This window comes from Bombina bombina, chromosome 6, assembly GCF_027579735.1.
Source record: "Bombina bombina isolate aBomBom1 chromosome 6, aBomBom1.pri, whole genome shotgun sequence".
NCBI lineage: Eukaryota > Metazoa > Chordata > Amphibia > Anura > Bombinatoridae > Bombina > Bombina bombina.
This window is the reverse complement of record NC_069504.1, coordinates 496,986,305-497,006,176: the sequence shown is the minus strand read 5'-3', so window position 1 is coordinate 497,006,176 and position 19,872 is coordinate 496,986,305. Positions and strand designations below refer to the sequence as shown.

The 19,872-nt window shown below is 42.0% G+C and overlaps 1 protein-coding gene across 1 annotated transcript in view; it reads left to right on the top strand.

Moving 5' to 3' along the window:
* CSK (C-terminal Src kinase) overlaps positions 1–19,872 on the top strand; it is a 269,835-nt gene that overhangs the window by 207,508 nt on the left and 42,455 nt on the right. Inside the window, exons 10-11 of the mRNA XM_053717362.1 lie at positions 885–958; positions 1,478–1,673. Coding sequence (XP_053573337.1) covers positions 885–958; positions 1,478–1,673 — 270 coding nt within the window. The remainder of the gene's footprint in view (positions 1–884; positions 959–1,477; positions 1,674–19,872) is intronic.

Below are 19,872 nucleotides of genomic sequence, written 5' to 3'. Positions count from 1 at the left end.
TTTACAATTCAGAAACTAAAAAGAAAGGGCTAATGGCAAGGCACTGAAGTATAAATTTGAAAGTACAGTAATTAAAGTACATATTATATTTTGTCTCTATCCCAACTTGTTTTATGTACCTTTAAGGTTCTTCGGTACCCACCGTTTAAATCTATGCATAATCTGGTCATTAAGCTTTTATTCTGGAAGGTACTGTTCCTATTAGCCATATCCTCAGGAAAACGGATTTCGAATTTGTCAGCCTTGGTCCTCCATACACATCTTCACCAAATTTTACCATTTTGATATGTTTTGCTTCCTTTGGGAGAAAAGTTTTGTAGACGGGGATACCTGGTAAATAGGTGCCTGTCTTCCTTTTTCCACCCTATATTTTGTGGAATTCTCAGCTTGGGAATTAGTTCCCAATAGTAATGTCGTGGACAACCATTAGAACGAAAATATAATTTATGCTTACCTGATAAATATATTTATTTGTTGGTTGTGAGAGTCCACAAACCCGCCACACATTTTTTTATCTTAATGGTGTCAGTTTTGCACCTTTTTACCCAAGTTATCCCTTTCTTTTTCTACCTTCTCTCTTGACTGGACTATACAAACTACTGGGAGAGAGATGGGTACTTAAAGCTCTGGTTGGGGTGTCTTTGCCTCCTCCTGGTGGCCAGGTGAAGTTATTCCCAAAAGTAAGGTCGTGGACTAAACCAAGAAAGAAATATTTATCAGGTAATCATGTATGTAATATAGATAATGAGGAGTGACAGACGTTTGTGGAAAGAATATTAAAAATAACATAACTTATTTTTTGCAATGTGTAGTCGTGTCAATACAAGTATGCAAGTGCTTCTGTAAAGTTTGGTGGGTATTTAACAAAAGATTTTGTCTTTTAGGGAAGTCTGGTGGATTATCTAAGGTCTCGGGGTAGATCCGTTCTGGGAGGTGAATGTCTACTCAAATTCTCGCTGTAAGTAAAGCTTTGTGGCAGTGTCTACTCACCATGTGTTCTACTTATTAACATGTTACTGCAGCTACTGACAGTAAAACAGCCATAGTGTCTGATTGTATGGTGGTATTGAGTGCACAAGATCTGACAGCAGAGCTTTAGACTTTACCACATGTTCTTTGAAATATGCTGCTTTCCATTTCTCATGTTCCATTTTAGTAAGTTGTATCCTGCTGATTCACAACCACACTTTCTTTTCTCTACTTGCTTACTCTACCAGACTGTTTTGTTTTTTGTATTGTTTTGGGGGTTTTCCCATTTTTTTTTTAAATATGCATAAGTTTGTATATCCATTATGTAAGTGGATCCCTATGGAGTCTTCACTATTACTTAGCCTTTTCTTTTAACTAGAGATTTTACTTCAGCTAATGAGAAGAAAACAGTATATTTTGTCTGTGATTAAATGGTACTGTGTATTTCCCTGCCACACCTTTTCATTTGCCACAGAGCTGGTTTATTTAATTCTCTTTATTTCCACAGGCATGTGTCAGAAGGTATGGAGTACCTGGAGGCCAATAACTTTGTGCACAGAGATCTTGCCGCACGCAATGTGTTGGTCTCAGAAGATAACATTGCCAAGGTCAGCGATTTTGGCCTTACGAAGGAGGCTTCTGCCACACTGGACACCAGCAAGCTACCTGTCAAGTGGACAGCCCCAGAGGCTCTACGAGACAAAGTGAGTTGGAATAGTACATATGTGTAGCAACGATGACAAGAGTGCACAGATTTAGTGGTCACTTTTTCCTTCAGCCATATTGTACTATGGTATGTTTTTTTCATTCTTGGGTAATTTTTTCTTTAGCATCACTTGCAGGTCCTAGAAGAATATATCCAGTGTATGGATGGCTCATTTGTCATTCCTAATAGGCTCACTGGCTATTTCTTCCTTGTGAGCTTCTGTGTGTTTCATTTGTAGAGTGGTTATTCAGCTGTATGTTTAACCCCCTTTTCCATATGAAAGGACGTCAAATTAAGTATGTTAATATCCCTCTCACAATCTTGGAGAATCATACTAGTACTGGTATGTAGCTGACCTGGGTGAATGCAGTCCCTATATTCCTCCCATAGCAAACTTGCTACTGCAAAGGTCCAGCCACACCTGAACATTATCAAGACTTCTAGCTGTGAACTTTCAAGTGGTCTTAACATACAGGCATCACTATATTGCAGGAAAAATTAAAGAAATGCCAAAGGGACCTATTCCTTAAACAAGACTACAAAAACAGCACTCGAGGGGTGAAGTGTTCATTAATATTTACTAGTGCACCACGTGCATCCAGATCATAGAATTGATCAAGGGGACAAGCTAGACAAAAAGCTATACTAAAGGGATGGGTTGTTTAAAACGTAACTTTTATTACACACAAATTGCAAAGTAAAATGGAAAATAATTATTAAAATCACTCTTAGGTTGATTTTCCAGATGCATATTATGTCATAAGCAATGATAACTGTATAGCAAGTGTGCTTTGCCCAATAGTGAAAATGTATGGTAGTAAATATAGGGTGTCAGTATTGTTTCGTTTTTATGTCAGCAGCCTGTCTAATAACAAGAATAGACTGATTTGATAGTAGGTTTTGTATTTGTGAATTTAACGTTTCTGTAATAACCTTGTGACATATAGTTCAAGGACTGAAATTTCCTGCTCACAAGACTGGTGTAGTGATTACTCACTAGGGTTTAATTATATGCAAGAGTTATTCAAACAGTCAGCGGGAGTATTCACTAATGATTTATCTCCCTTGTTGTCCTGTATGGTAAGAGTACTATTTGCAGTTATCAGGTGGTGAATACCCACTCTGTGCTACCAAGAGCGGTAACCTATAAAAAATATATAAAGTGCTTGTGCTTTGATTGCAAATATTGATGAATAACAGGGTTAATTTGTTTGTAAAAAGACTGCTATATTGCTAAGCTTGCATCATGCAGGTAAAAATAGACCAGAGTGTTTTTACATATTAACCGCTTATAAACCAGTTGAATTAAAGTGAGGTCAAATCTTGAGGGAGTTTCAGAGCCCTGGTATGTGATTTTGTTATTTTATACTCGTGTAGTACACGTATGAATGTATACCCGGGCTTAGATGAACTATCAAGTTTGTAGTATAGTCATTCTTTTTACCCTGGTTATACCATATGTTTGAGCAAGGGAAATTCACATATATTTCAGATATTTTAAATGAATATTACCATTTTTATCCACAACTTTCCAATTTACTTCTATTAACTTTTCTTGGTTTTCTTGTTATTCTTTGTTGAAAAGCAGGAAGGTAAGTTCAGGAGTGTGCACGTGTCTGCAGCACAGCAGTTTTACAACATTGTTATACATTAACAAGAGCACTACAGGGAGTGCAGAATTATTAGGCAAATGAGTATTTTGACCGCATCATCCTCTTTATGCATGTTGTCTTACTCCAAGCTGTATAGGCTCGAAAGCGTACTACCAATTAAGCATATTAGGTGATGTGCATCTCTGTAATGAGAAGGGGTGTGGTCTAATGACATCAACACCCTATATCAGGTGTGCATAATTATTAGGCAACTTCCTTTCTCTTGTTAAGTGTGTTCAGTCCACGGGTCATCCATTACTTATGGGATATATTATCCTTCCCAACAGGAAGTTGCAAGAGGATCACCCAAGCAGAGCTGCTATATAGCTCCTCCCCTCACATGTCATACCCAGTCATTCTCTTGCAACCCTCAACAAAGAAGGAGGTCGCGAGAGGAGCTGGAGTTTTTACTTAATTATTCTTCAATCAAAAGTTTGTTATTTTAAATGGCACCGGAGTGTGCTGTTTTTCTATCTCAGGCAGTATTTGGAAGAAGAAACTGCCTGCGTTTTCTATGATCTTAGCAGGCGTAACTAAGATCCACTGGCTGTTCTCGACATTCTGAGGAGTGGGGTAACTTCAGAAAATGGGAATAGCATGCGGGGTCTCCCGCAAATGAGGTATGTGCAGTACAATATTTTCTGGGAATGGAATTGACTAAGAAAACACTGCTGTTACCCGTATGATGTAAGTACAGCCTTAAATGCAGTAGTAGTGACTGGTATCAGGCAGATAAATGTATGCACAGTAGAGTTATTTTCTAGGGACTAGAATTTGACTGAAAAAATACTGTTAATACTGATATAATGTGTGAGCCTTAACTGCAGTAGAAGCGACTGGTAGCAGGCTTAGTAATAACTTTACACAGCATCTGAAATGTTGTTTTTTAAAACGTTTACTGGCATGTTAATCGTTTTGTGAGGTACTTTGGTGATAAATCTTTTTGGGCATGATTTTTTCCCACACGGCTAACGTATATTTCTGCATAGAAACCGTTATATCAGGTCTCCCACTGTTGTGATTGGAGTGGGAGGGACCTTTTTTAGCGCCTTGTTGCGCAGTTAAAATTCTAGCACAGTCTTCCTGCTTCTTCCTCTTTGATCCAGGACGTCTCCAGAGAGCTCAGGGATCTTCAAAATTCGTTTTTGAGGGAGGTAATCAGTCACAGCAGACCTGTGACAGTGTGTTTGACTGTGATAAAAGCGTTAAATCTTAATTTGATATCCGTTTTTTGAATACTGAGGGGTTAATCATCCTTTTTCTAATGGGTGCAATCCTCTAATACATTTAAAGAATTGTTGACTATAACTGAACTAGTTCTTTGTTATTCAATTGTGTTTTTTAAGAAAGCGCTGCAGCGTTTTTTATATTGCTTGTAAACTTATTGAAGTAATTTCCAAGCTTGCTAGCTTCATTGCTAGTCTGTTTAAACATGTCTGATACAGAGGAATCTGCTTGTTCATTATGTTTAAAAGCCGATGTGGAGCCCAATAGAAATATGTGTACCAATTGTATTGATATTACTTTGAATAAAAGTCAATCTGTACCGATAAAGAAATTATCACCAGACAACGAGGGGGAAGTTATGCCGTCTAACTCTCCTCACGTGTCAGTACCTTCGTCTCCCGCTCGGGAGGTGCGTAAGATTGAGGCGCCAAGTACATCAAGGCCCTTACAAATCACTTTACATGATATGGCTAATGTTATGAAAGAAGTATTATACAATATGCCCGAGTTAAGAGGCAAGCGTGACAACTCTGGGTTAAGGACAGAGCTCGCCGATGACACGAGAGCCATGTCTGATACTGCGTCACAATTTGCAGAACATGAGGACGGAGAGCTTCATTCTGTGGGTGACGGTTCTGATTCGGGGAGACCGGATTCAGAAATTTTAAATTTAAGCTTGAGAACCTCCGCGTGTTGCTAGGGGAGGTGTTCGCGGCTCTGAATGATTGTGACACGGTGGCAATCCCAGAGAAATTATGTAGGCTGGACAAATACTATGCGGTACCGGTGTGTACTGACGTTTTTCCTATACCAAAGAGGCTTACAGAGATTATTAGCAAGGAGTGGGATAGACCCGGTGTGCCTTTTTCCCCTCCTCCGATATTTAGAAAAATGTTCCCTATAGACGCCACCACACGAGACTTATGGCAGACGGTCCCTAAGGTGGAGGGAGCAGTTTCTACTTTAGCCAAGCGTACCACTATCCCGGTGGAGGATAGCTGTGCTTTCTCAGATCCAATGGATAAAAAATTAGAGGGTTACCTTAAGAAAATGTTTGTTCAACAAGGTTTTATATTACAGCCTCTTGCATGCATTGCGCCTGTCACTGCTGCAGCAGCATTCTGGTTTGAGTCTCTGGAAGAGGCGATTCGCACAGCACCATTGGATGAATCTTTGAGCAAGATTAGAACCCTTAAGCTGGCTAATGCGTTTGTTTCGGATGCTGTAGTGCATTTAACCAAACTTACGGCTAAGAATTCCGGATTCGCCATACAGGCGCGCAGAGCGCTATGGCTTAAATCATGGTCAGCAGATGTAACTTCTAAGTCTAAACTACTAAACATTCCTTTCAAAGGGCAGACCTTATTCGGGCCCGGCTTGAAGGAAATTATTGCTGACATTACTGGAGGTAAGGGCCACACCCTTCCTCAGGACAGGGCCAAATCAAAGGCCAAACAGTCTAATTTTCGTGCCTTTCGTAATTTCAAGGCAGGAGCAGCATCAACTTCCTCCGCTCCAAAACAGGAAGGAACTACTGCTCGTTACAGACAGGGTTGGAAAGGCAACCAGTCATGGAACAAGGGCAAGCAGGCCAGAAAGCCTACTTCCGCCCCTAAGACAGCATGAAGACAGGGACCCCTTTCCAGAGACGGATCTAGTGGGGGGCAGACTTTCTCTCTTCGGCCAGGCTTGGGCAAGAGATGTACAGGATCTCTGGATGTTGGAGATTATATCTCAGGGATACCTTCTGGATTTCAAAACTTCTCCTCCACAAGGGAGGTTTCATCTGTCAAGGTTATCAACAAACCTAGTAAAGAAAGAGGCATTTCTACAATGTGTACAAGACCTCTTAGTGATGGGAGTGATCCACCCAGTTCCGCGAACGGAACAGGGGCAAGGGTTTTATTCAAATCTGTTTGTGGTTCCCAAAAAAGAGGGAACTTTCAGACCAATCTTAGACTTAAAAATCTTAAACAAATTCCTAAGGGTTCCGTCGTTCAAGATGGAAACCATTCGGACCATCCTACCCATGATCCAAGAGGGTCAATATATGACCACAGTGGACTTAAAGGATGCCTACCTTCACATACCGATTCACAAAGATCTTTATCGGTACCTAAGGTTTGCCTTTCTAGACAGGCATTACCAGTTTGTAGCTCTTCCCTTCGGGTTAGCTACGGCCCCGAGAATTTTTACAAAGGTTCTGGGCTCACTTCTGGCGGTACTAAGACCACGAGGCATAGCGGTGGCTCCGTACCTAGACGACATTCTGATACAAGCGTCAAGTTTTCAAAATGCAAAGTCTCATACAGAGATAGTTCTAGCATTTCTGAGGTCGCATGGGTGGAAAGTGAACGTGGAGAAGAGTTCTCTGTTACCACTCACAAGGGTCCCTTTTCTAGGGACTCTTATAGATTCTGTAGAGATGAAGATTTACCTGACGGAGTCCAGGTTATCAAAGATTCTCAATGCTTGCCGTGTCCTTCACTCCATTCCAAGCCCATCAGTAGCTCAGTGCATGGAAGTAATCGGCTTAATGGTCGCGGCAATGAACATAGTGCCATTTGCGCGCCTACATCTCAGACCGCTGCAACTATGCATGCTAAGTCAATGGAACGGGGATTACTCAGATCTGTCCCCTTTGCTAAATCTGGACCAGGAGACCAGAGATTCTCTTCTCTGGTGGTTGTCACGGGTTCATCTGTCCAAAGGAATGACTTTTCGCAGACCAGATTGGACGATTGTAACAACAGATGCCAGCCTACTAGGCTGGGGAGCAGTCTGGAACTCCCTGAAGGCTCAGGGATCGTGGACTCAGGAGGAGAGACTCCTCCCGATAAACATTCTAGAATTAAGAGCAATATTCAATGCTCTCCTAACTTGGCCTCAGTTAGCAACACTGAGGTTCATCAGGTTTCAGTCGGACAACATCACGACTGTGGCTTACATCAATCATCAAGGGGGAACCAGGAGTTCCCTAGCGATGTTGGAAGTCTCGAAGATAATTCGCTGGGCAGAGTCTCACTCTTGCCACCTGTCAGCGATCTACATCCCAGGCGTGGAGAACTGGGAGGCGGATTTTCTAAGTCGACAGACCTTTCATCCGGGGGAGTGGGAACTTCACCCGGAGGTATTTGCTCAACTGATTCGTCGTTGGGGCAAACCGGATCTGGATCTCATGGCATCTCGCCAGAACGCCAAGCTTCCTTGTTACGGATCCAGGTCCAGGGACCCGGGTGCGGTGCTGGTAGATGCACTAGCAGCCCCTTGGGTTTTCAACATAGCTTATGTGTTTCCACCTTTTCTGTTGCTACCTCGACTGATTGCCAGGATCAAACAGGAGAGAGCATCGTCCTGTCCACCATGGTCTCTACCCCTGAGGCAGGACCTTCTAATCCAGGGTCCTTTCAACCATCCAAACCTAATTTCTCTGAGGCTGACTGCTTGGAAATTGAACGCTTGATTCTATCAAAGCGTGGGTTTTCGGATTCGGTTATTGATACATTAATACAGGCTCGGAAACCTGTTACCAGAAAAATTTACCACAAGATATGGCGTAAATATTTATATTGGTGTGAATCCAAGAGTTACTCATGGAGTAAGGTTAGGATTCCTAGGATATTGTCTTTTCTACAAGAGGGTTTAGAAAAGGGCTTATCCGCTAGTTCGCTAAAGGGACAGATTTCTGCTCTGTCTATTCTTTTACACAAGCGTCTGGCAGAGAATCCAGACGTCCAGGCTTTTTGTCAGGCTTTGGCTAGGATTAAGCCTGTGTTTAAAACTGTTGCTCCTCTGTGGAGCTTAAACTTGGTTCTTAAAGTTCTTCAGGGTGTTCCGTTTGAACCCCTTCATTCCATTGATATTAAGCTTTTATCTTGGAAAGTTCTGTTTTTGATGGCTATTTCCTCGGCTCGAAGAGTCTGAGTTATCTGCCTTACATTGTGATTCTCCTTATCTGATCTTTCATTCAGACAAGGTAGTCCTGTGTACTAAACCTGGGTTTTTACCTAAGGTTGTTTCTAACAGGAATATCAATCAAGAGATTGTTGTTCCATCGTTATGTCCTAATCCTTCTTCAAAGAAGGAACGTCTTTTGCATAATCTAGACGTGGTCCGTGCCCTGAAGTTCTACTTACAGGCAACTAAATATTTTCGACAAACTTCTTCTCTGTTTGTCGTTTACTCTGGACAGAGGAGAGGTCAAAAGGCTTCGGCTACCTCTCTCTCTTTTTGGCTTCGTAGCATAATACGCTTAGCCTATGAGACTGCTGGACAGCAGCCTCCTGAAAGAATTACAGCTCATTCTACTAGAGCTGTGGCTTCCACCTGGGCCTTTAAGAATGAGGCCTCTGTTGAACAGATTTGCAAGGCTGCAACTTGGTCTTCACTTCATACGTTTTCCAAATTTTACAAATTTGACACTTTTGCTTCTTCGGAGGCTGTTTTTGGGAGAAAGGTTCTACAGGCAGTGGTTCCTTCTGTTTAATGTTCCTGCCTTGTCCCTCCCATCATCCGTGTACTTTAGCTTTGGTATTGGTATCCCATAAGTAATGGATGACCCGTGGACTGAACACACTTAACAAGAGAAAACATAATTTATGCTTACCTGATAAATTTATTTCTCTTGTAGTGTGTTCAGTCCACGGCCCGCCCTGTCTTTTTGAGGCAGGTTCTAAATTTTAAATTATAACTCCAGTCACCACTGCACCCTATAGTTTCTCCTTTCTCGTCTTGTTTCGGATGACTGGATATGACATGTGAGGGGAGGAGCTATATAGCAGCTCTGCTTGGGTGATCCTCTTGCAACTTCCTGTTGGGAAGGAGAATATATCCCATAAGTAATGGATGACCCGTGGACTGAACACACTACAAGAGAAATAAATTTATCAGGTAAGCATAAATTATGTTTTCCTTTGGCAAAATGGGTCAAAAGAAGGACTTGACAGGCTCAGAAAAGTCAAAAATAGTGAGATATCTTGCAGAGGGATGCAGCACTCTTAAAATTGCAAAGCTTCTGAAGCGTGATCATCGAACAATCAAGCGTTTCATTCAAAATATTCAACAGGGTCGCAAGAAGCGTGTGGAAAAACCAAGGCGCAAAATAACTGCCCATGAACTGAGAAAAGTCAAGCGTGCAGCTGCCAAGATGCCACTTGCCACCAGTTTGCCCATATTTCAGAGCTGCAACATCACTGGAGTGCCCAAAAGCACAAGGTGTGCAATACTCAGAGACATGGCCAAGGTAAGAAAGGCTGAAAGACGACCACCACTGAACAAGACACACAAGCTGAAACGTCAAGACTGGGCCAAGAAGTATCTCAAGACTGATTTTTCTAAGGTTTTATGGACTGATGAAATGAGAGTGAGTCTTGATGGGCCAGATGGATGGGCCCGTGGCTGGATTGGTAAAGGGCAGAGAGCTCCAGTCCGACTCAGACGCCAGCAAGGTGGAGGTGGAGTGCTGGTTTGGGCTGGTATCATCAAAGATGAGCTTGTGGGGCCTTTTCGGGTTGAGGATGGAGTCAAGCTCAACTCCCAGTCCTACTGCCAGTTTCTGGAAGACACCTTCTTCAAGCAGTGGTACAGGAAGAAGTCTGCATCCTTCAAGAAAAACATGATTTTCATGCAGGACAATGCTCCATCACACGCGTCCAAGTACTCTACAGCGTGGCTGGCAAGTAAGGGTATAAAAGAAGAAAATCTAATGACATGGCCTCCTTGTTCACCTGATCTGAACCCCATTGAGAACCTGTGGTCCATCATCAAATGTGAGATTTACAAGGAGGGAAAACAGTACACCTCTCTGAACAGTGTCTGGGAGGCTGTGGTTGCTGCTGCACGCAATGTTGATGGTGAACAGATCAAAACACTGACAGAATCCATGGATGGCAGGCTTTTGAGTGTCCTTGCAAAGAAAGGTGGCTATATTGGTCACTGATTTGTTTTTGTTTTGTTTTTGAATGTCAGAAATGTATATTTGTGAATGTTGAGATGTTATATTGGTTTCACTGGTAAAAATAAATAATTGAAATGGGTATATATTTGTTTTTTGTTAAGTTGCCTAATAATTATGCACAGTAATAGTCACCTGCACACACAGATATCCCCCTAAAATAGCTAAAACTAAAAACAAACTAAAAACTACTTCCAAAAATATTCAGCTTTGATATTAATGAGTTTTTTGGGTTCATTGAGAACATGGTTGTTGTTCAATAATAAAATTAATCCTCAAAAATACAACTTGCCTAATAATTTTGCACTCCCTATAGATGGCAGCACGGTTTCCTGTCATGTGATGCTTCAGGTATGTGCACACTACCTATCTAGATATCTCTTCAATAAAGAAGAAAGAAGAAAAAAATGCAAATTTGATAATAGTAACTAAATTGGAAACTTTTTAAAAATGGTATTTATTTACTGAAGTGTCATTTTATGCGCCATTTAAGTGAATGTATCTTGCGCTCGCTCTGATCTGGTATCGGGAGCAAGCTACATTCACTTCAATGGCGCGATCGGGTGGGCTGTGACTAGACAGCACATCCACAAAGCACATTTGAAAAACAAGACCCGCTCAGTAGAACCTTGAGCAGAGTCCAACTTTGGGATCAAAAAAATCAGGAAATGCTTTAGATGTATAAAGGTGCGCTAAGATAATGCACTATGTGCAGAATTATATATCATTATTTTGAATGTTTACTGTCCCTTTAAAGTGACAGTCTACTCCAGAATTGTTATTGTTTAATAAGATAGATAATCCCTTTATTACCCATTACCCAGTTCTGCATAACCAACACAGTTATATTAATATACTTTCTCCAACATTGGTGTGTCCGGTCCACGGCGTCATCCATAACTTGTGGGAATATTCTCTTCCCCAACAGGAAATGGCAAAGACCACAGCAAAAGCTGTCCATATAGTCCCTCCCAGGCTCCGCCCACCCCAGTTATTCTCTTTGCCGCTCTAACAAGTAGCATCTCCACGGAGATGGTGAAGAGTATGTGGTGTTTAATTGTAGTTTTTTATTCTTCTATCAAGAGTTTGTTATTTTAAAATAGTGCTGGTATGTACTATTTACTCTAAAACAGAAAGAGATGAAGAGTTCTGTTTATAAGAGGAGTATGATTTTAGCAGCAGTAACTAAAATCGGTTGCTGTTCCCACACAGGACTGTTGAGCTGAGAGAACTTCAGTTGGGGGGAACAGTTTGCAGACTTTTCTGCTTAAGGTATGACTAGCCATTATTCTAACAAGACTGTGTAATGCTGGAAGGCTGTCATTTTTCCATCATGGGGATCGGTAAGCCATTTTCTTAGACTCAAACAGAATAAAGGGCTTATTATGGGCTATAAACTGGTAGACACTTTTATGGGCTAAATCGATTGCTTTATTTAGGTATTATATGCAGTTTGAAATTGAATTTCACACTTTTATAACTTTTAGGAGCGTTTTTTACGCCAGGCACTTGTGTAGACACTTTCCCAGTCAGGAAGGGCCATTCTCTGTAGTAGGCAGAGCCTCATTTTTGCGCCATTACTGCGCAGTTACTTTTGAGAACAGTACATGCAGCTGCATGTGTGTGGGTCTGGAATTCACTGAAAAGGTTTCTAGAAGGGTGAAGTCGCAGCAAAGGCTGGGGCTGGGACTGTAAGGGGGTTAAAAATTGTAAAGGCTCCGGTTTCCACATTTTAAGGGTTAACAGCCTGAAATTTGGGGTGCAATACTTTGAATGCGTTAAGACACTGTGGTGAAAATTTGGTAAAGATTGGATAATTCCTTCATAGTTTTTCACATATTCAGTAATAAAGTGTGCCCTGTTTAACATTTAAAGAGACAGTAACGGTTTTGTTTTAAAACGGTTTTTGTGCTTTATTAACCTGTTTAACATGTCTGAGCCTTCAGATAGATCATGTTCTGTATGTATGGAAGCCAATGTGATTCCCCCTTCTAATATGTGTGATAATTGTGCCATAGCGTCCAAACAAAGTAAGGACAGTACTGTCACAAATAGTAAAGTTGCCCAAGATGATTCCTCAGATGAAGGAAGTAGACATAGTTCTACATCATCTCCTTCTGTGTCTACACCAGTTTTGCCCACGCAGGAGACCCCTAGTACTTCTAGCGCGCCAATGCTTGTTACTATGCAACAATTGACGGCAGTAATGGATAACTCTATAGCAAATATTTTATCCAAAATGCCAGCATTTCAGAGAAAGCGCGATTGCTCTGTTTTAAACACTGTAGAGCAGGAGGGCGCTGATGATAATTTTTCTGTCATACCCTCACACCAATCTGAAGTGGCAATGAGGGAGGTTTTGTCAGATGGGGAAATTTCTGATACAGGAAGAATTTCTCAGCAGGCAGAACCTGATGTTGTGACATTTAAATTTAAATTAGAGCATCTCCGCGCATTGCTTAAAGAGGTGCTATCTACTCTGGATGATTGTGACAATCTGGTCATCCCAGAAAAATTGTGCAAGATGGACAAGTTCCTTGAGGTCCCGGTGCACCCCGATGCTTTTCCAATACCCAAACGGGTGGCGGACATAGTGAATAAGGAGTGGGAGAAGCCAGGCATACCTTTTGTCCCTCCTCCTATATTTAAGAAATTATTCCCTATGGTCGACCCCAGAAAGGACTTATGGCAAACAGTCCCTAAGGTCGAGGGGGCGGTTTCTACACTAGCCAAACGCACGTCCATTCCTATTGAGGACAATTGTGCTTTCAAAGATCCTATGGATAAAAAATTGGAGGGTTTGCTTAAAAAGATTTTTGTACAGCAAGGTTACCTCCTTCAACCTATTTCGTGTATTATTCCTGTCACTACAGCGGCGTGGTTCTGGTTCGAGGAACTGGAATAGTCGCTCAGTAGGGAAACTCCGTATGAGGAAGTCATGGACAGAATTCACGCACTTAAGTTAGCTAATTCCTTTATTTTAGATGCCGCTTTGCAGTTAGCGAGATTAGCGGCGAAAAATTCAGGGTTTGCAATTGTGGCGCGCAGAGCGCTCTGGCTAAAGTCTTGGTCGGCGGATGTATCTTCCAAGACAAAATTGCTTAATATCCCTTTCAAAGGTAAGACCCTTTTTGGGCCAGAATTGAAAGAAATTATTTCAGACATCGCTGGGGGTAAGGGCCATGCCCTCCCACAAGATAGGCCTTTCAAGGCTAAGAATAAGTCTAATTTTTGTTCCTTTCGCAATTTCAGGAACGGACCGGCCTCCAACTCTGCAGCCTCTAGACAAGAGGGTAACGCTTCCCAGACTAAACCAGCTTGGAAACCGATGCAAGGCTGGAACAAGGGTAAACAGGCCAAGAAGCCTGCTGCTGCTACCAAGACAGCATGAAGGGGTAGCCCCCGATCCGGGACCGGATCTAGTAGGGGGCAGACTCTCTCTCTTTGCTCAGGCTTGGGCAAGAGATGTTCAGGATCCCTGGGCACTAGAAATAGTCTCTCAGGGTTATCTTCTAGAATTCAAGGAACTACGCCCAAGGGGAAGGTTCCACATGTCTCGCTTATCTTCAAACCAAATAAAGAGACAGGCATTCTTACATTGTGTAGAAGACCTGTTAAAGATGGGAGTGATACACCCAGTTCCAATGGTGGAACAAGGTCAGGGGTTTTACTCAAATCTGTTTGTAGTTCCCAAGAAAGAGGGAACTTTCAGACCAATTCTGGATTTAAAAATTCTAAACAAATTTCTCAGAGTTCCATCGTTCAAAATGGAAACCATTCGAACGATTTTACCTACAATCCAGGAGGGTCAATTTATGACTACCGTGGATTTAAAGGATGCGTATCTACATATTCCTATCCACAAAGATCATTATCAGTTCCTAAGGTTCGCCTTTCTGTACAAGCATTACCAGTTCGTGGCTCTCCCATTCGGGCTAGCCACTGCTCCAAGGATTTTCACAAAGGTGCTCGGGTCCCTTCTAGCGGTTCTAAGACCAAGGGGTATTGCAGTGGCACCTTACCTGGACGACATCCTAATTCAGGCGTCGTCTCTTTCCAAAGCAAAGGCTCATACAGACATTGTTCTAGCCTTTCTCAGATCTCACGGGTGGAAGGTGAACGTAGAAAAGAGTTCCCTGTCTCCGTCGACAAGAGTTCCCTTCTTGGGAACAATAATAGATTCTTTAGAAATGAAGATTTTCCTGACAGATGTCAAAGTCAAAGCTTCGAAACGCTTGCCAAGTTCTTCACTCTATTCTGCAGCCTTCCATAGCTCAGTGCATGGAAGTAGTAGGGTTGATGGTTGCAGCAATGGACATAGTTCCTTTTGCTCGAATTCATCTAAGACCATTACAACTGTGCATGCTCAAGCAGTGGAATGGGGACTATACAGACTTGTCTCCAATGATTCAAGTAGATCAGAGGACCAGAGACTCACTCCGTTGGTGGCTGACCCAGGATCACCTGTCCCAGGGAATGAGCTTCCGCAGTCCAGAGTGGGTCATCTTCACGACCGACGCCAGTCTATTAGGCTGGGGCGCGGTCTGGGATTCCCTGAAAGCTCAGGGTCTATGGTCTCGGGAAGAGTCTCTTCTCCCGATAAACATTCTGGAACTGAGAGCGATATTCAATGCTCTCCAGGCTTGGCCTCAACTTGCGAAGGCCAGATTCATAAGATTCCAGTCAGACAACATGACGACTGTTGCTTACATCAACCATCAGGGGGGAACAAGGAGTTCCTTGGCGATGAGAGAGGTGTCCAAGATCATCAAATGGGCGGAGGATCACTCTTGCCACCTATCTGCAATCCACATTCCAGGAGTAGACAACTGGGAGGCGGATTATCTGAGTCGTCAGACTTTCCGGGGGAGTGGGAACTTCACCCGGAGGTGTTTGCCCAGTTGACTCAATTATGGGGCATTCCAGATATGGATCTGATGGCGTCTCGTCAGAACTTCAAGGTTCCTTGCTACTGGTCCAGATCCAGGGATCCCAAGGCGACTCTAGTGGATGCATTAGTGGCGCCTTGGTCCTTCAACCTAGCTTATGCGTTTCCGCCGTTCCCTCTCCTCCCCAGGCTGGTAGCCAGGATCAAACAGGAGAAGGCCTCTGTGATTCTGATAGCTCCTGCGTGGCCACGCAGGACTTGGTATGCAGACCTGGTGAATATGTCATCGGCTCCACCATGGAAGCTACCTTTGAGACAGGATCTGCTAGTGCAAGGTCCATTCGAACATCCAAATCTAGTTTCTCTCCAGCTGACTGCTTGGAAATTGAACGCTTGATTTTATCGAAGCGCGTATTTTCGGATTCAGTGATAGATACTTTGGTCCAAGCCAGAAAACCTGTGACTAGAAAGATTTACCATAAAATATGGAAAAGATATTTCTGTTGGTGTGAATCCAATGGATTCTCATGGAGTAAGATTAAAATATCCAGGATCCTCTCCTTTCTCCAAGAAGGTTTGGATACGGGATTGTCAGCGAGTTGTCTAAAAGGACAGATTTCTGCTCTATCTGTCTTGTTACACAAACGACTGGCAGCTGTGCCAGATGTTCAAGCTTTTGTACAGGCTTTGGTCAGGATCAAGCCTGTTTACAGACCTTTGACTCCTCCCTGGAGTCTAAATTTAGTTCTTTCAGTTCTTCAAGGGGTTCCGTTTGAACCCTTACATTCCATAGATATCAAGTTATTATCTTAAAAGTTCTGTTTTTGGTTGCTATTTCTTCTGCTAGAAGAGTTTCTGAATTATCTGCTTTGCAGTGTGTCCCACCCTATCTGGTGTTCCATTCAGATAAGGTTGTTTTGCGTACCAAGCCTGATTTTCTTCCAAAAGTTGTTTCCAACAAGAATATTAACCAGGAAATAGTTGTTCCTTCTTTGTGTCCGAATCCAGTTTCAAAGAAGGAACGTTTCTTACACAATTTAGATGTAGTCCGTGCTTTAAAGTTCTATTTAAAAGCAACTAAAGATTTCAGACAAACTTCTTCTCTGTTTGTAGTTTATTCTGGCAAGAGGAGAGGTCAAAAGGCTACTGCTACCTCTCTTTCCTTCTGGCTGAAAAGCATCATCCGATTGGCTTACGAGACTGCCGGACGGCAGCCTCCTGAACGCATCACAGCTCACTCTACTAGGGCTGTGGCTTCCACGTGGGCCTTCAAGAACGAGGCTTCTGTTGATCAGATATGTAAGGCAGCGACTTGGTCTTCTCTACACACTTTTGCCAAATTCTACAAATTTTATACTTTTGCTTCTTCGGAGGCTATTTTTGGGAGAAAGGTTTTGCAAGCCATGGTGCCTTCTGTTTAGGTAACCTGATTTGCTCCCTCCCTTCATCCGTGTCCTAAAGCTTTGGTATTGGTTCCCACAAGTTATGGATGACGCCGTGGACCGGACACACCAATGTTGGAGAAAACAGAATTTATGCTTACCTGATAAATTACTTTCTCCAACGGTGTGTCCGGTCCACGGCCCGCCCTGGTTTTTTAATCAGGTTTGAAAAATGTCTTTCTTTATACACTACAGTCACCACGGCACCCTATGGTTTCTCCTTTTTTTCTCCTATCCGTCGGTCGAATGACTGGGGAGGGCGGAGCCTGGGAGGGACTATATGGACAGCTTTTGCTGTGCTCTTTGCCATTTCCTGTTGGGGAAGAGAATATTCCCACAAGTTATGGATGACGCCGTGGACCGGACACATCGTTGGAGAAAGTAATTTATCAGGTAAGCATAAATTCTGTTTTTTACCTCTGTGATAACCGTGTATCTAAGCCTCTGCAGACTGCCACCCTTATCTCATTTCTTTTGACAGTCTTGCATTTTAGCCAATCAGTGCTGACTCCTAGGTAACTCCACGGGCGTGAGCACAATGTATCTAAATGGCACACATGAATGAATGTTCTAGTTTTTAAAAAATGTCAAATGCATTCATATAAGAGGCGGCCTTTAAGGGCTTAGAAATGAGCATATGAGCCTACCTAGGTTTAGCTTTTAACTAAGAATACCAAGAGAAAAATGCAAATTTGATGCTAAAAAGTAAATTGTAAAGTTGTTTAAAATTACATGCTTTATCTGAATCATGAAAGTTTAATTTGGACTATACTGTCCCTATAAGCTCACATGGGCAGAAATGAAATTCCTGTTTTCCTAGCTTTCACTGAATAGTAAACCAACTTATGTTACTCTAGACGATTTTTGACATCAAGCTAGAGTCACCTTCCTGTAGGGACCCCAGCCCCGTTTATTTGTGCAGCAATCGACAGTGTACAAATTAAGTTAAAAAAAAAGAAATAAAAGGTAAAATCTGTTTAAAATTATGCTATAATACATATTGTAACGATTTCTATTGCTAAGTATAAACCACTGCTTAGTGCTTTTTTTTTTTATTCAACAGTGCAACAGAATTTTTATATATTTTTAATCATATATAATAGGATGTTTACTCTCTCATTATTTTCTTTCCATCCTGATTTGTGAGGAGTGCTTTAGGTGCAGTCGGGTGTTGTAAATTCTAGGTTTGGTGCTATGGATCCCTTAGTTGTGCCGCAATTAAATACATATTTTCATTTTATTCAATCATTCTATGGTTTCTTTAAATTATAGTTGGGTTTTTTTAATATTTAAAAGGAAAATAAGTTGTTTTATTTCATAAAATGGCAAGAGTTCACGAGTCATCACATGTGGGATTAAAGTCCACTCCACCAGGAGGAGGCAAAGCAACCAACAGAGTTTTTAATCTCTTCCACTTTCCCGCGATTCCTTAGTTACAGTAGTTATTGTGAAATTTGATGTGCTGCTCTACACGTTGATTTGAAAGGGGTTCTCAGACCAATGGGAGACCCATGATCCACCTCAGAGAGCCAGGAATAGGGCATAAGGGTGTACAGGAGTACAACTGGCAGATACAGTAAATCTCCTTGTGGCAGTTTGTCCCTAGCCTGTCTCAGATGCCACTGTCTCTTGTCTATACACTACTGATCCAGATCTTGATTTTAGATATTAACTTGTCCTCCTTCAAAATCATTATGGAGCAAACTGGCACATCTAAAGTCTATTTAGAATGTAACCCCTTTTTATATCTGTTTGCTACATAAGGTAGTGTTAGTGTGCCCCCTACTCAGCTTTCTAACTTATGTGCAGGGTCAAATATTAGACTGGGTCTTGCAGTGTTGCATTGCCGCAGAGTACTCAGGGATTTGCTACCCACTAGGGTTTTCGGCAGGATTTTTTCTATGAATCGGCCTCCTCCCCTAAAACAGTACGTTCACTCTGCAATTTCACAACTGATGACTGTCATGCCTCAACCAGTTAAATGCAAATGCATGCAAAGGGCAGAAGAGAACCCTTCACAGGCCCTGGGCTAATTTGGGACATCTATAAGGAGCGACCCATCTAGCTACCATGTTAGCTGAGGATGATTATTCAGAAACGCAGGACCCTCTTCTGATGTAGTAGCAGAATATGAAGCACACACACTCTATTGCAGGAAGATTTACTTGCCTTGTAGATTGAGGACTCTATAGCTGCAGACAAACAATTTGTTAAAAAAGATTGATAAGTTCTTTAAGACAGCCCTAAAGAAGCCACCTACCTTCCTCAGTCCTGATGTGGTCTTGAGCTAATTTAGCAATTAATGGAACAAAGCAGGCATTCCCTTTCTTCTTCTAGATACGACGAGTCCACGGATTCATCCTTACTTGTGGGATATTATCCTCCTGCTAACAGGAAGTGGCAAAGAGCACCACAACAGAGCTGTTTATATAGCTCCTCCCTTGACTCCAACCCCCAGTCATTCTCTTTGCCTATACTAAGTAATAGGAAGAGGTAAAGTGAAAGAGGTGATAAAATGATAGTTTTTATTTTCTTCAAGCAAGACTTTTTTTATTTTAAATGGTACCGGTGTGTACTATTTTTTCTCTGGCAGCAGATGGATTAAGATTTCTGCCTGGAGACTGATGATCTTAGCAGTTTGTCACTAAGATCCAGAGTAGTTCCCACAGAATGGCTGAGGAGTACTTGAGAAGCTTCAGTGTGAGGAACGTTTTTCATGCTACAAGCATTGAGGTATGTTCAGTCATTTTTGTCTGGAGAGACTGTGGTATTTCAGAACTGGCTGACATGTTTCCCTTGGGGGAAGGGGTAAGCAGTAATCCTACATGTAAAGAGGGGGTATTACTGGAACCTGTTTATTATGAATTGACACTGTTATATAAGGTTTTGTGAGCAAAACGTTTTCATGTTTTTTTGAGGATATTCAACTTTTTTTTTTTTTTTTTATATATAATTTTTATTGAAGTTTACATTTGAAAAAAGAGAAACATGAGCAAGGAGTGGCATACAATTATGGAACAAAGTAATACAACAAT